Consider the following 15,695-nt stretch of genomic DNA (forward strand, 5'->3'; position numbering starts at 1 on the left):
TACCTGAAACTTCAGTGTTTAGCAAGCTGAGGCTGTGCCACTTGTGGCAAGTAATGTGATGAAGTGTGAAAAAGGCACAATTTCCTCATCTTCTTGTGAAACAGCCTTGCTGGTGCTCATCTAATGCAATCTGGGGTGCTACAGGAAGCAGTTGAAATTTTCTTTTCTGAATTTGCTGTAGGAGAGACAGTGGGATTTAAAGGGTGGTTATCTGTATTGGTACAGAATTTGGAGGGTGTCTCACCCAGCTTAAATTTAAAGCAGTGGAGTTGTGTGGCTGACTGAAAAGCTGCATCTCTATGTCGCTGGCAAGCAAGGTGGGTGGGATTGTCTCTGAACTGCCTGTTTCTGTCTGTGCCATAAGGGCCTGTGTTGATGCTGGTTGTTGTCACAGAAGCATTTCAGTGAGCAGTCCCTGCACATCTCATTTTGGTTACTTTTGCAAAGCTCTGCATGTCTTTTCTATACAGCAATATAATACAAGTGGCCTGTGGGGTTTGTACTCAGCTTCTTCAGCTAAGGAAGCTTGTTTGCAGATAACACCTAACAACTGAAATGTATTTGCAGGCCTCTGCCCTGACTGGGAGACCTGGGACCCAAGGAAGCCCGTTGACAACGCTCGGGAGGCCATGCAGCAGGCAGATGACTGGCTGGGTGTGCCACAGGTAAGGCTGTACAGGCAGGCTGCCTGCAGGAAGCACAACAGTTGGCTTTGTGCTGCAACTCACTTCACATGGAGGAAAGCAGGTGAAATTGCTTGTACAATTCCGGAAGTTACAGTTACTCATGAAATTGCCTGAAAGAGCTCTGGTTGTAAGATTTTTGTGAAGATGTCTTTGAAGACAGCATGTATGGTAGGGGAATATGTGCATGTGTGATGGTGTTTACTCTGTTAGTCCTTGGAATGTTTGTTTTGCTGCATTGAGTTCCACAGAAATAAAACTCACTGGCTTAGGAAATCACCTGCAAAGCTGACTTTCAAACACAGAACAATGAACAATGTATTCGTAAACTGGTTTGTTTTCACACTGGCAAGGCTGAACAGACCTACTGAAGTGTCTGAAGCTGTTAGAGCAGTTTGCATTGTGGGAGCAGAAGAGACTGGTCATGAGTTTCACTTTGCAAGCACTGCAGTTCAGAGCTGTAACACACAGGGTTATGAATTAACCAATTCTTTCAGTTATTGCCATCTTGCTTTTTCAGGGAGGGGCATGGCTACTGTTGTCATGCCTTGTTGCTGTTTAGTTTGTCACAGTCTCATGAGAACCGTTTCTAAACAAGGCACAAAAAGCCCCCAAACCATATTTGGACTGTAAGGAGCTGCTTGGTTTGTCTTGACGTGAGGTAATAAATGATGTTTTGTGTATCAAAGGGAAAATGGATGTAAGAAATCTCATTAGCATGAGGGAGTTTTGAAATGCAGGACTCTGTTATAACTGTGTTTCTGTGTTGACATGTGGTAACCAAGCACTGATACGATGTACTTAATTGTGCTGTCTTTCAGGTTATTACCCCTGAAGAAATTATCCACCCCGATGTGGATGAGCACTCTGTAATGACTTACCTGTCCCAGTTCCCCAAAGCCAAGCTGAAACCAGGAGCTCCTTTAAAACCCAAGCTGAATCCAAAGAAAGCAAGGGCTTATGGCAGAGGTAAGGACTTGGTGAGCTTATGCTGCACAGAGCATTTAACTGTGTGGAAAACTGGGTGGGGTTTTTGCTTAGGTTGAACTCCAGACCTACTGTAACTGACTTCAAAGTTTCACTTGTCTACTCTTGGTGTGGTGCCTAGTTTCAGAAATACATGGATATCATCCAAAAGACACTCCTAGTTCTAACATGTAAATTCTCCAAGGTCTCTGAACCTGTTCTGCAAGCTGCCAGCCTTGCAGTCCACAGCTGGAAGAAGCAGCATGATATGGGGCTAAAACAACCTTGCTGTGAAATTTAAGCTAGCACTACTACTGCTCAGGGTCTAGTAGTGAGTGCTGCTTGTGATAAAGCACTCCTTTAAAAGACAAGAAACCTCCTTACATCGATGTGCCTCTTTGGACAGACTCCCTGTAGAGGCAGGCTGAGTGGAAAATGTGTACTGAGATCAGCTAATTTAAGTAAGCATTTTTTAATTGGTCATTAGGTGTGAATACTTAGTTTGCATAGGCACAAAGTTGGGTTGATAAACCTTCAAACTGTTGTAAAGACTTTGTTTGCTAATTGGGAGGAACTGTCCATAGATACTTATGCAACTGGAGATCTACATAGGCATTTGTATTTTTAATTTACCTTTAAATTGATAATTCCTGTAACTTGTGATGTGCTTCTACTCTAGACTGGAATACAGTCTCAACTGAATGAATAACACATTTTTACCTTTAATGTACTTGATGTGTAACAAGACAGCCCTTATGCATTACAATTTGTTCACCATTTTATCTTTGTTTTTAGATCTGGGGCCAGCTATGGTCCTTGGAGCTTTTTAGAATTAGTGAGATTCAGAATTGGATATACAAGAGTGTAATGGAAAGAAACAAAGCTTTCCTTATTTTTCTGTTTATCCTGAGGGTGTTCTTTTCAACCTGATTTCTCCATTGAAACTTTACTGGTGGAATAAATAGACTCTGACACCATCTCTGCACTGACAAGCAGTTGCTGTAGTCAGATGTAGGTTTCGCAGTTCCCACTTCTTGGGGTTATGTCTTTCATTGTTGCCAACCACAGCACACCACAATACACAGAGACATTTGTCAGATCCCAAATGTATGGACTGCCTATGCTCCCCTTACTGTACAAATGACTGAGCAGCCTGCCTCAGTCTGGCAACTCTGGCTGTAGTTGTATTCCTCTTCTTTCAAAAATGGGATTATTTTGCTGTCAGTTTTTGTGCATGTGGTGCTCTGGAGCCTTTGTAATGGAAAATATAAAGGGTGAGTGATTTTTCTTGAATGATTGATTTTATTTTTTCATTTCCCCCCAAAGTTAATTGCTGAAAGTGCTGAAAGTGCGAGTGGTGAAGCCCTGGAATGGGTTGTCCAGGGAGGTGGTCGAGGCCCCGTCCCTGGAGGTGTTTAAGAGCAGGCTGGATGAGGCTCTGGCCAGCCTGATCTAGTGTGGGCTGTCCCTGCCCATGGCAGGGGGGTTGGAACTAGATGATCCTTGTGGTCCCTTCCAACCCTGACTGATACTATGATACTATGAAATAGTCACTGAATAGAACTGACGGTTCTGACTGCTAACACACATCGGAGCCAAAAGGTGACTCCAGCACAAGGGGCTCACTGCCAAGCTGAGCAGGGCCTTTTGGACAAAAAAGTAGCAGGTCATAGTTCCAGAAAAAGGTGGAAGTTGGTCAATCTTAGCTTTATTATTGTTTATCCATGTACCACAGGAAGTTTTTCATAACCTCCCAACATGAATATTGTAATTCATCACCCTGCACTTATCTGCTCCTGTAGTGTCTGAGTACAGACAGCATGTGAAGGGAGCCTGCAGAGGTGCTATACAGAATCATGCAGATTGTCACTGACGCAGTTCTCACTTACTCAGCCAAAGCAGATATCTGAGAAGAGAATAAAATCTGGAAGAATAAATATAGGCTAAGGAAGTGCTGTGACTAACACTGTCCTGTCTGAGGCTGTCTTCTAAGCATAAGCAATCCTTCTCGTTGTGCTTGCAGAAGTGATACTTAACTTGAATACCATGTCCTGGTTCTTGTGTGGTGGGCTGAAGATAGGCAGAATGAATTTATAGCTGTTTAAACTAGATGATAATCTAGGGTTTAGCTTGAAAGAATGAATATGTCAATTGTTAACACCTTATCAGAATGCTCAGATTTCCTAGTAAAAACATGGTCTTCCTTGCACTGCTCTCAAGTTATTGTTTTCTGAAGATAAACAAGTTCAGGAATTCTGTTGTTCACAACCACTTCCTTTATAATCTATCAGACATTGCACTTTCCACTAATTGTGCTACGGACCAGTAGTGCCCATGGCTTTATGAATAAGCCAAGGGGTAATTCCCTTGGACGGAAGGGTATATATGTTTGGGCTAGTCTGGAACCAGCAGCTCTGGGAAGTTCTTCCACCCACTCAGTCTGACACCACCATGACAGGTGTTGTGACTTGGGGCTACATGCAGGGAGATGATGAAACTCTTCTGGGAAGTGCATGCTGCAGCAGGCTCTGTGCTGAGGAAGAAGGAAACTGATTAGAAGTGTAAGTGGCATAGAGCTGCAGGGTTTTCATGGTTTAAAGAAGTTGCTTCATGCCATTTGTGCAGTGCTCACTCTGGCAAAGAAGTTTGAGCAGCTTTCAAAGAAAAATACATCTCAGCAGTGTCTGTGCAGCTGAGTTGTGAAAGTGGAGTAAAATGGGATGCTATAGGTAGGAACTATCTTTCTGTCATCTGCTCTTGGCTCTAGCCTTTATCAGAAGGCTTCCTAGAATTTCTTTCCTGTCTCCCTGGTTGCACTTCCTGCAGTGCAGTCCCGTTGCATCATTTAGATGTGTGAAGAGCAGCAGCTACTAAACAATTAGTGCACATACCCTACCTGCTGTCAGCCTCATCTTGGCAATCCCTAGCTGTAGGGGAGACCCTCATTGTCTTGCTCAGGTGAACAAGGTAACTTCCTTCCACATGAAACCAGATGCCAGCTGGATTCCAGACTTGGGCAGAGATCCTGAGATGAGTTGAGTGCCAATGATTCAACCAGTCTTTAAAAATGCTTGTGTTGTAAGAGGAAGGGTTACTGTGAACGTGGTGCTCTGGGTAGCTGGTGAAGGAAGTGTCATGAAATGGCCTGAGGAACTTGGTGTTGGGTCAAGTCTGGGAGGATGGATTGGATAGCTTGTAGGTAGCTTTCAAACTACCAGCCACATGTTTTGTAGCAAAAATTAAGGTGCTGCTGTTCATCTGTCTCACAGGGATTGAGCCTCATGGGAACATGGTAAAGCAGCCTGCTATCTTCACAGTAGACACCATCAGTGCTGGTCAGGGAGACTTGATGGTCTTCATAGAGGATCCAGAAGGAAACAGAGAGGAGGTATGTGTGTTAAAAATATTGTGTAGAATAGTAGTGTGGAGTTGTGTGGAATAAACCAGTAAAGTTGGTCTGAACCCTGAAGTTTTTGCAGTAACTTTCATCTTTCATAGTGAAGCAATCTAAAACCAAGTTGCAAAATACCCTCTATCAAAAGTGCAAGCCTCAAGCTGTTGCTCATAATTGCTTTATTGGATGAACTTGAAAAAAAATCGTTATCTGCAACTAAGCAGCATGACTCCCATGTCCAGTAGTTGCAGTGCTCCAGTTTGGCCAAGTACATTCTGACGTGCTTTTAGATAACATACTTCACTAAATCACTGTTTGTCCTTACTCATTCTGCAAGAATGGCTAAAGCAGCTATTTAGATGCCATGAATCATTTTGAGTTAAAAGCACTGATTTTAATGTTTATAGAAACTTCTCATCCAAGTGCTCCACTTGATCATGTTACATTCCAGAAAAATACAGCTGTATGTTGGACTCAATGTCTCCTCAGTTTTGGCTTGCTTTAGTAGAGCTGTTTAACAGCAAGGGAAGTGGCTGGGCTGGGGAGAAGGTAGCTTGCTTTCTCTCATGTAAAGGCAAAACCAATGGGATTTTTTTCCATGTGAGAAGAGGAGGTGGCAAGGATCCCTGCTTCCACAGCCACGTGTCTCTGACATTGCTGACTCTGGAAATAGTTTGCAGTATGAAGTGCTACCCAGAGAAGTTCTAGGCTGATGTGTGTAGGTGCAGCTCAATGATGGATGTTTTTTCCTCTTCTAGGCAAAGATAACACCATCCAGTGACAAAAACAAGACCTATTCAGTTCAGTATGTGCCAAGGGTTACTGGACCTCATAAGGTAGGCTGTGAATCAATAACAAGAATTCTCTTGCTAAACACACTGCTCTGCTGGTTAACGTGAGCCCCTGCGGGTTGCTTGTTAGCTGATGGTGTAATAGCCTCTCTGGGTGTACTGAAGAAAAGGCAACCTGGTGTGGCCTTAATTGTCCTTCTGGGCTGTTGGGCTGCCTCCTTCAGAGGGAAGGGGATGTGTGTTAGGAGAGTGAATAGGCATTTTGGTATCAAGTGTTGCAGCTGGCTCTCCTTTCATGTGGAGCTGCTCCTTGCAGCTGATGAAGCCAGTTCTATGGGTCACCACAGACAGAGGAAAGTACCTTTTTTTTTTTCCCCTGTAAGGCATGTCTTTGCTGATGATTTTGTGCACTATAGGGGTTTTGCAGAGAAAGTTTCCCACCTGGTTTGTCCCCAGATGCCTACTTAAGCAGGTTTACGATGGGTGAATTCCATTGCTGGTCTGAATGATTGGTCACTACAACCAGCCTGACAAGATAAAGGCAACTTCTGCTGCCATTGCATTGCTGGATGGTGATCTGCCTCTTCTGGGCACATTCTTTCAGACATCTCTGCTGATGTGACTGACCCTGTGATCAGCAGCACTGTAAGGAGGTGGCCAGCAGTTATCTTGTATGGATAGGAAGAAGGTTGTGGGATGGTTTGCCTCTCATCTGAGGCATAGACTCTCTGTGTTAGGAACACAGGTGCTTGGCTGTGTGGTGCTGTCATTGAGCTCTACTGCTTCCTGGTGGGTCATACCTGATGCTTTCTGTCTCCAGGTTTCAGTCCTGTTTGCTGGGCAGCACATCTCAAAGAGCCCATTTGAAGTGAATGTTGACAAAGCCCAGGGAGATGCAAGCAAGGTAACAGCAAAGGGACCAGGACTAGAGGCAACAGGGAACATTGCCAACAAGCCTACCTACTTTGACCTCTACACAGCAGGTAAGCAGGAGGAATGAGTGCTGAGATCCTGCAGCTTCCTCAGACAAATAAAATAAAAAAACCCAGAAAAGTGGATGAGGATTAGCAGCCCCATCAGGTTCAGAGGTGAAATAATAGCCAGGCTGTTATGGAGGCTTCAGCTGTGTATGAAACATTAGAAGTGTGGAGCTGAGCTGGAGCAGGAAAGTACCAAACATTACCCAAAAATTTGCCATGAGCTTGCTGGATGACAGCAGGCAGGTTCCTGGCTGGTTTCCCTCACCAGTTAATTCTAAACAGCAATGTGAAATGCCCACCTCTGAAACATGAACTGTGAATAAACCGAATGCTTAATATGTTCTGTATTTAGCTTTAGAAGAAAATCTGCCAGGGTGCTCCTTAGAGTTCATACTTCTATGACAAACTTGTTTCAAGCTCTATCATAATTATTGGAGGGCCACTATCTTCATTAGGGCATCTTCATCATATGACTTGTTGCCTGCTATTAGGCCAATGCTGTAGCCTAGAGGAATTGGTCAATAAGGTGCTATAACTGTTAATTCATTTAGAACATTGTGAACTACTTAGGGCAGTTACTTGAAGTGTTTAAACACCAGAATATGCTGAGTATCATATTCTGGATTGCCTTCTGCCTGAAGGTGCTTGGCAATAAAATTGAAATTAATTATAGTGAGGGGAAGTGTTATGTTCAGCCTCTAATTGGGAGAGGTCGGCATCATGTAGAGACACGCTAGGCCTCTGAAACTGTTGCTGTTGTGTGATGAGTTGAACACAATGTGAGAGGAGCAGGTGTCTGAACAAAAGTGAATCCAGACAGTCTGACAGATAAGGATCCATATCCAGACCAGCGCTCATGTTGTCTGAGCTCTTTATCTAAGCTGCTTCAAAGCTTGAGAAATTGAACTGATGGGTTAAGTTGTGTTCTAGTCTGTGATAGAGGTGCCACAGGGTGGTAGCAACAGGGTAACCAAGATTCATGTGTATTCAGTGCTAGGGTACTGAAACTGTAGCAGGAGATGCAGAGACCTGTCAGTTTGATGTGTTCATGGAGATGCCACCATCCTGTTTTTCCCCTTCCCCACATCCAGTTGCTGTCAGCAGAAGCTGAATATTTAGGCTGTACCTAAAAATGGTAACAGAGGATGGCTGGCTGAGGCCAGAGAGCTGGCTGTGTTCCTAAAAGCAGAGCATCTTGCTGTGAGGGAGCCAAGGCTCAGCTGTGCTTGTTTCCTTTGCAGGCGCCGGTGTGGGTGACGTGAATGTGGAAGTGGAAGATCCTCAGGGGAGAAGCCTTGCTGAAGTTGTAATAGAAGACAAAGGCAACCAAGTGTACCGTTGCACATACAAACCTGTTCAAGCTGGTCCTCACGTCGTCAAAGTGACCTTTGCTGCAGAGGCGATTCCCAAAACTCCTTGCACTGTTCTTGTTGGAGAGGGTATGCATCTTCAAACTGCACCTACATGTGAATGGCCACTTTTCTCTTTGGATCTGATCACATAATATGCTTGAATCTTGCCTCGGACATTTTCTATACCTTTCAACATCTTGGACCTGATTCAGTGGGTCACCTGGGTATTCACAGGGTGAAACAGTGCTCTCTAACAGTATTACAGCTTTTGTTGCTAGAGTTTCCTTTCTGCCTAGACCCCTGAATAAGCTGCCCTTTATATTTTTGGAAGTATTTTGTGCAGCTATGCAGTGTCTTGCTGTTTTCCACCTCTGTTCCTCAAATGACTATATTTGCTGTTTTCCTCCTGAACTGACACCTAACTTGCTTTCTGTTCCATCCTTACGTGCTCCTATGCTTTTAGATCTCTGCTCATCTCTCCTGAGCTACCCTACATTTGTGGAATTTTGGACTTCACTGCTAATGGCTTCGTAGTTGGTAAGAGGTGTGCAGGGTGCTCTGTTGTGTTTGCTTTTTGTAAGCTTCTAGCCTGCAGCTTGTCCTGGCCGAAAGGGTTTTGGTTTTGTTGGGTTTGGGGAAGAAAGTTAAAAGTGAGCTGAAGCAGTGTGCCCCTGTGAGTGAAACTGGCTTAACCACAAGCTGCCTGAACAGTTGTGTAAGAGCTCTGTGAGCTGTTCCCACTCCACATTTGTATGCTCCCACCAAGCTTCCAGAGCTAGCAGTTGGCATGTGATCTTTGCTTACACCATCCAGTGCAGAGTGTGGAGCAATGATGGCTGCTGCAGGGTGAGGGTAAAACTTGTAAGCTCTTGAAACAAGTGAATACTTAATGAGCAACTTGGCAGACCTGTGCCCCTGCTGTAAGCACGATGTATTTTGGGGAAATGCATGTTGGGCTTACACTACTGAGAAGCTGTGATTGTTTTTAAGTCTCTTGAAACCCTTCAGGTCTTTTTGAGTTGAAGACCACATGATAGCTGAGACTTGTGTAATGAAAACTGTTCATAAGTGCGTGACACTTATTTGTGTAGCCACTCTGCAGGCCTGGAGAAGCACTTGAAGTGAACTGGTCAAGTGTAAGCTTGAGCTCAGCCATATGTAGCCTACTGCCCCTACCCATGGCTGCTTTGGTCTACAGAAGGCTTGATGCCTTCTGAAAATGTGACTTGTGGCAAGCAGGGAGTTTTGACATGACATCTTTTAAAGAAGCACGTGCAGAAATGAGCTTTGTTAATAGCAGTTATTCCAGTCACATGCTTCTGAAAGAACAGCACAGTAATAGTTTACTGGAGCTTATCTGCAAAAGGAAACTTCACCCCATGCTGCAGTGTGCCTCTCAGTGTGAAAGGTATCTAGCTGATTGTGCCTAGCATGGTGAATACCTGTTCATGATAACAGTGCAAAAGTTTTATGTTGATAACTAGCATCAAATTGGAAAGCAACAAGGCCTCAGTGTTTGCTTTACTTCAAACAAATGGCCATTGCAGGAGTCAGTTTTGCCTGGCTGCAACCAATACTATTGCCTAAAAGCCATGGGATGGAGACAGTGGCTGGGCAGATTCCTTTCTGCCTGCCTGAATGCTATAACGTTAAAACTGGAGCTGAAAGCTAAGCTGAGGTTGCCCCAAGTCAACATTGAACTGAAGGTTGTTGCAGGCTGGCTGAGCTGCAAGTGTGTGGAGAGTCAAAGACTGTATTGATGCCTGAAATTGCCTTGCAGCCTGCAATCCAAATGCCTGCCGTGCCACTGGTAGAGGCCTGCAGCCCAAGGGGGTCCGCATTAGGGAGACAGCTGACTTCAAGGTGGATACGAGAGCAGCAGGGAGCGGAGACCTCGGAGTGACCATAAAGGGACCGAGTAAGTGTTTGGGTGAATCTGTGCTGTGGTTGTGTTTTGGAGAAATGGGAGAAGCAAACTGGTACCTAAGAGCAGTAAGGAGATGGTGGCCTGATGGAACTGATGGGTTCTGTATTGGCATTAAAAGCCAAACTTCAGAAGCATTTTTCTGGTACTTCATGTCTAGTGTGAAGGTTTTGATCTGCAGGGGTGGGTAAAACTATGTCTGGATTTAAGAGTCTCCATTTTAATGTACATCAGTCAGCAAAACCAAGAAAATCCATGTGTCTGCCTGTCTTGGCTTTCAAGCTTTATGGGTTTGCATTACGTCTTCATCTGATCTGTCAGAGCAAGTCATGCTCCAGGGTCTCTGGCAGGGTGGAAATCCTGCTCTCAAAGCTGAGTGTGGCTCTGAGCATCTCATGCAGAATTTGCACATGAACAGGGGAAGAGAGGGTCAAGGGAAGCTGTAGGCTGACATGGAGACCTTCTGCTAGGATCTGTGTCCTGAGCTCTGGATGCGGCCCTCTGCCTGGACAGTGGCAGGCTAGGATGGTGAGAGTGCCAGCAGGCGCTGGCTTATGCACTGGGCTCTTGAGTCTGCCAGCAGCAGTGCCTGTGCTGCTGCTTTGGGGAGCTGCTTTGCTTGTGTGGGACTTGAGAGCCAGCCACCTCCCCCTGACTGAGATGGTATTAAAAGGTGCATTGTATTGCCTTCACCTCCTCCACAGGCACACTGCTCTGACTGTGTGGCTTAATGCCGTTGCGGGGGGGAAAAAGCAGCAGACGTATCGATGTGAATTTTAGCGTATTAAGCTTTTCTCCCTACATTCTTCATCGTGAAGAAAACGAAAAGTAGGCATTCCCTGCATACTTGTGGTTGCAAAGTCTGACAAATGTTAAGCTTTTTTGTTTTAACATATGACATGCATCATACTGCAGACTAAGAAAATAAAACACAAGGGAACCCATTAAGTCTGGTAACTTTAAATACTTTCTGCTGTATTTCTTCTGGAAGTGTTTGCTGTCTTTGTCCTAGAGGGCAACTAGAACTGACTTCCCTTATAAACTCACCTTTTTTTTTTCTGGTGGAAGAAATTTTTTTCTTGCAAGCTAAAATAAATATGAGAAAACATGAACTTGTCTGAGTAATTGAAAGCAGGATGGAAGCTGTTAAGTTTAATACTGTACTGATCTTTCAACAGAGGGCTTGGAGGAGCTGGTGAAACAAAAAGGCTTTATGGATGGTGTATATGCATTTGAATACTATCCAGCTACCCCGGGAAAGTATGTTGTCATGATTACATGGGGTGGGCACAACATCCCCAAAAGGTGAGTGAGAAGGAGCTTTTTTTTGGCTTTCTTTGAGTTTCTGTGCTCTTTGGTGTGTTGTGTGGTTGGTGGGCTTTTAAAGCAACGCTGACCTTTGAAGAACCTCTATGGGTTTGAAGTTAGTGACAAGCATTTGCTGTGTCAGTTTATCTGCAGCGTGTTTTAGGGATGCGACTGCTTATGTTGGGAAAGCTTTGTGGGGTGATTCGCATCAGTCTTGCCAAACCCAAAATGATGAGTACAAAACACTTGATAGATCACGCAGCTTGGACTTTACTGTGTGGTTTTAAAGGGATCTTTTATTGTAGTGGTGTCCAGGGCTACAGCAAGTGGTGCAAGCCAAGCATTTGACACTCAGGGTCTGTGGTGCAAGAATGATGCACATGATGGACTGGCTGACCTCTCAGCTAGAAGGACAGTCTGCTGGGCACTGTGCCACTGCATGATAGAATCTATTAATTTGGGAAATCCAATGTAAAGCCTCATTAAAATGCCAGGGGAAGAAGATGGGTGCTGTATTTGTCCTCATTTCTAATCCTGTGCTTTGTTTTTTTTCTTGTAGCCCCTTTGAAGTTCAAGTGGGTCATGAAGCAGGTCCCCAGAAAGTGCGAGCCTGGGGGCCAGGACTGCATGAGGGGATTGTGGGCAAATCAGCTGACTTTGTAGTAGAGTCCATTGGCACAGAAGTTGGCTCTCTTGGTACGTTACTTACTTTGCCTGCGATATTTATATATTGCAGTGCTAGCAACAAACTCAAGAGAAACAAGTTTCCCAGGAGTCAAAACCAAAACCATGTCTAGAAGATGTTTCGGTCTATACACAAGCTTAGTCTATCAAAGGCAAGTTCTAGGGACATGAATGTGTGTGAGGTAGAGTGTTACTCTGTGGTTTTGTGGGATGAGATCCAGAAGAGAGTGATGGATTATCTCCTGTGATGCTGAACACATGGTTAGTGCTAATATAAAGCAGCTTGGGGAAGTGGTGTCAAATTAGCAACTGCCACAAACCTAACACAAGGAACCTACTTGTCAATTTTTCAGGCTTTGCAATAGAAGGCCCTTCTCAGGCTAAAATTGAGTGTGATGACAAGAATGATGGCTCATGTGATGTGAAGTATTGGCCCAAAGAGCCTGGTGAATATGCTGTGCACATCATGTGCGATGATGAGGACATAAAAGATAGCCCTTACATGGCCTTCATCCGACCAGCTTCAGGAGACTTCAACCCAGATAAGGTGTGTAAGAGTTCACCCATGGCATAGTGCATCTTTGATGTAACTACAGTAGAGATGTTTCTGAAGGCAGCTTGGCTTTTAAGCTGCCTTCACTTAAAGCTCTGAATTTGCTGTGCTCCAGCCAGATATTACTCAGCTTTTTCTAATAACACTGGTGTGGTTTTGATTTAATATAATGAAAACCTGCTGAATTAATCTGGATTCTCAACTCCAGCGCTAGCCTCTACTTGTATCCTGTGCTTCTTGGGTTTTGTGAGGAGGGGAAGGTCTTTAGAAATTAATTGCTTAGTTTTATTTGCCTTTTTGAACTGCAAGCTAAGACTTTTGGTGTGGTGGATTTTTATTTTGTTTAGGTGAAGGCTTATGGCCCAGGCTTGGAGGGGACTGGCTGTATAGTGAACAATCCTGCTGAGTTCACTGTTGAAACGAAGGATGCTGGGAAAGCACCTCTGAAGATGTATGCACAGGTAAAATGCCAAAGGCAGCTATGTGAAACTTCAGCAGTGGGGCTTTAATACTGTAAATAAAAATGCCTGAAGTATTTCTGTGCACTTGCACACCCATTCTGGGCATGTGTAATTCTCCCAGAGCTCTGTGTAATGTAGTCAGGCAACAAACCCAGCTCAATACAAAGTGACTTCTCCCTGGCGAATGAAATAGCAAGGCTTTGCTTCCATACCTGGAGACTCCTCAGCTCAGCAAACTGTAGTTTCCTAGAATTGTGATTTGGATGCACCTAAAGTGTCTATGAGCCTGTGAATTTCAGGAGAACTTGTTAAAATATGTGTTGTAGGATGGTGTTAGGAATGAGCAAGTGTTAGATGAGAAACACTTTTATAAGGCTATAATTTGCATATTCCTTCAATATTTCTGAGCTGCAGTTCTGGGAAAAAAAACAACCCCACATTTTGGAACCATGTTGGAGTGTTCAGACTACACAAACATCTTTAAAGTACCTGAATCTTGTGCTTGTACTGCTGCTTTTTTAGGATGGAGAAGGAAACCCTATTGATATCCAGATCAAGAGCAAGCCTGATGGTGTGTTTGCCTGTTCCTATGTGCCAGTTAAACCAATCAAACATACAATTTCTGTTGTCTGGGGAGGAGCCAATGTGCCTAATAGTCCATTTAGGGTAAGTACAGAGATGGATGTTACTCATTCTAGTCAAGTAGGACATTCATGCTCACAACTACATGTAATTACAATTAACATGATAAAACCCTGCTGTGAAGGAGGTGTGTCCTTCTGCTTTTTTCAATTATTTACAGAACTTATCTACTTGAAAAAACCTTTGTTCTTGTAAGCTCACATGTCAGAGGTCTCCTATCAGTCCAGCTACAGCCTTGGAGAGTCAGGGCAATTCACTCCTACTTTGGTACCGTTTTGCTGTAGCCTCTGTCCCAGCAATGCTCTGACTTGACTGCTCTCAAGCAGGACATGTATGATTCTGGCTTTTGTGAATCCATGTAGGTCCTTATAGGTCAAGGGAGTCATCCTCAGAAAGTGAAAGTTTTTGGACCTGGCGTGGAGAGAACTGGCCTGAAAGCAAATGAGCCCACACACTTCACTGTTGACTGCACAGATGCGGGAGAAGGTAAAGGCAGGCTGGGCTATTGCTGTGGTATCAGAGCCTTGGGTCACGAAAGGGATTGGGGCCTTATGTACAGTTTCATGCTGGTTTTTCCTTGTTTTGTGGAAAAACTTTGGGAAGAGCAGCACTGCAGTGAATTGTGATGTGATCTGTTAGATCAGTTGATGTGGTGAATTGAACAACTGCTGCAAACAGGAACATGCTTGGCTGGCTAGCTAGCAATGTCTGTACCATCCAGACAGCAAAGCCTCCATCTGCTTCTCCTAGGTGATGTCAGTGTTGGAATTAAGTGTGATGCTCGTGTGGTCAGCGACGAGGAAGAGGACATCGATTTCAACATAATCCACAATGCTAATGATACGTTCACAGTGAAGTATGCACCACCTGCTGCTGGGCGCTACACTATTAAAGTGCTTTTTGCAGGAGAGGTTGGTAGCCTTTCTTTTACAGCCTGATGTTTTGTAGTCTGCTCTTTGATCACCAAGTGTGTGCCAGTTCACCACTGGCTGTGACAGTTTATAGAGGGCTGCTTCCATTTCAGCTCACATGCACTTTGTCTGGTCACTGTTATGAAAACAATTGTGTACCTTCCAATCACTTACAGAAGTGAGAGTAGTTGGCTAGTAGCACTGAAGTTCAAGCATGTGATGTGTTGGGGTATGCGGTGGTGAGAGAAGGCCCAGCTCTCCCTCCCCCACAAAGAAAGAAACCACGGCTGACTTAATCGGAGAATCAAAGGGTAGAGCTGTATTCACAAGCAAGATGAAATGCAGGTTATATATATACACAATATACTACAGAAATACACAGAAAAGAAAAATAATCAGAACAAAACTCCCTCCTCTGGACAGAGGAGGGTTCCCCCTCTGTACCCCCTCTCTCCCCCTCTCTCCCCCTACCTCCCTTTTTTCCCAAAAAGGGCTAGAGAGAGAGAAAATGTAATTAATAAGGATGAAATTTTGTTAGGTCCCAAAGCGCATTAGGGATTAGTTCTTATCTGTTATTCAAAGTCATTCTGGCTAGTTGCTCAGAAGCAGACAGGCTGGAAAGGCAGAACAGACTGGAACAGTGTGAGACTCAAACTGAACTAAAGCTTAAAGTTGCATTCTACCAATTTACCAATGAAATTCATTTAGACCTATCTTTGTTTTCAAAATATTCAGCTAGAGTGTTCCAGCACTGTCCCGTTCTTAAAGGCACAGCCTACAATGGTCACAGGGTGGCATAATGATTGTGGTCTCAGTGATAGGGCAAAGCTGCTTTCTAAAGGATATTAAAACCTAAGTGGCTCTCCAAGGAACACAGGAAAAAACCTTTCCTTTAAAAAGAAAGATGGAGGAGAGGACTCTGTAAACGCTCCAGCTGGTAACTTTGTCCTAGACTTTGCTCTGCCTTATTGGCTAGTATCAGAACATTTAAGTGAGGTCAAACATACTCAAGATGATGATGGAGTTGAAGTAGTATCTTAAAATGA

The 15,695-nt window shown here is 44.2% G+C and overlaps 1 protein-coding gene across 3 annotated transcripts in view; it reads left to right on the forward strand.

Moving 5' to 3' along the window:
- FLNB (filamin B) overlaps positions 1–15,695 on the forward strand; it is a 75,100-nt gene that overhangs the window by 24,679 nt on the left and 34,726 nt on the right. For all 3 annotated transcript variants that reach the window (XM_068163743.1, XM_068163745.1, XM_068163744.1), the window contains exons 3-16: positions 568–665; positions 1,505–1,652; positions 4,919–5,037; positions 5,802–5,879; positions 6,655–6,817; positions 8,056–8,253; positions 9,947–10,084; positions 11,269–11,395; positions 11,958–12,094; positions 12,436–12,629; positions 12,983–13,096; positions 13,619–13,762; positions 14,101–14,224; positions 14,489–14,649. In XM_068163743.1, the coding sequence (XP_068019844.1) occupies positions 568–665; positions 1,505–1,652; positions 4,919–5,037; positions 5,802–5,879; positions 6,655–6,817; positions 8,056–8,253; positions 9,947–10,084; positions 11,269–11,395; positions 11,958–12,094; positions 12,436–12,629; positions 12,983–13,096; positions 13,619–13,762; positions 14,101–14,224; positions 14,489–14,649 (1,943 nt within the window). The remainder of the gene's footprint in view (positions 1–567; positions 666–1,504; positions 1,653–4,918; positions 5,038–5,801; positions 5,880–6,654; positions 6,818–8,055; positions 8,254–9,946; positions 10,085–11,268; positions 11,396–11,957; positions 12,095–12,435; positions 12,630–12,982; positions 13,097–13,618; positions 13,763–14,100; positions 14,225–14,488; positions 14,650–15,695) is intronic.

Source organism: Melanerpes formicivorus, unplaced genomic scaffold (assembly GCF_026170545.1).
Source record: "Melanerpes formicivorus ecotype bairdi unplaced genomic scaffold, bMelFor1.0.p_v2 SCAF_74, whole genome shotgun sequence".
Taxonomy (NCBI): Eukaryota; Metazoa; Chordata; class Aves; order Piciformes; family Picidae; genus Melanerpes; species Melanerpes formicivorus.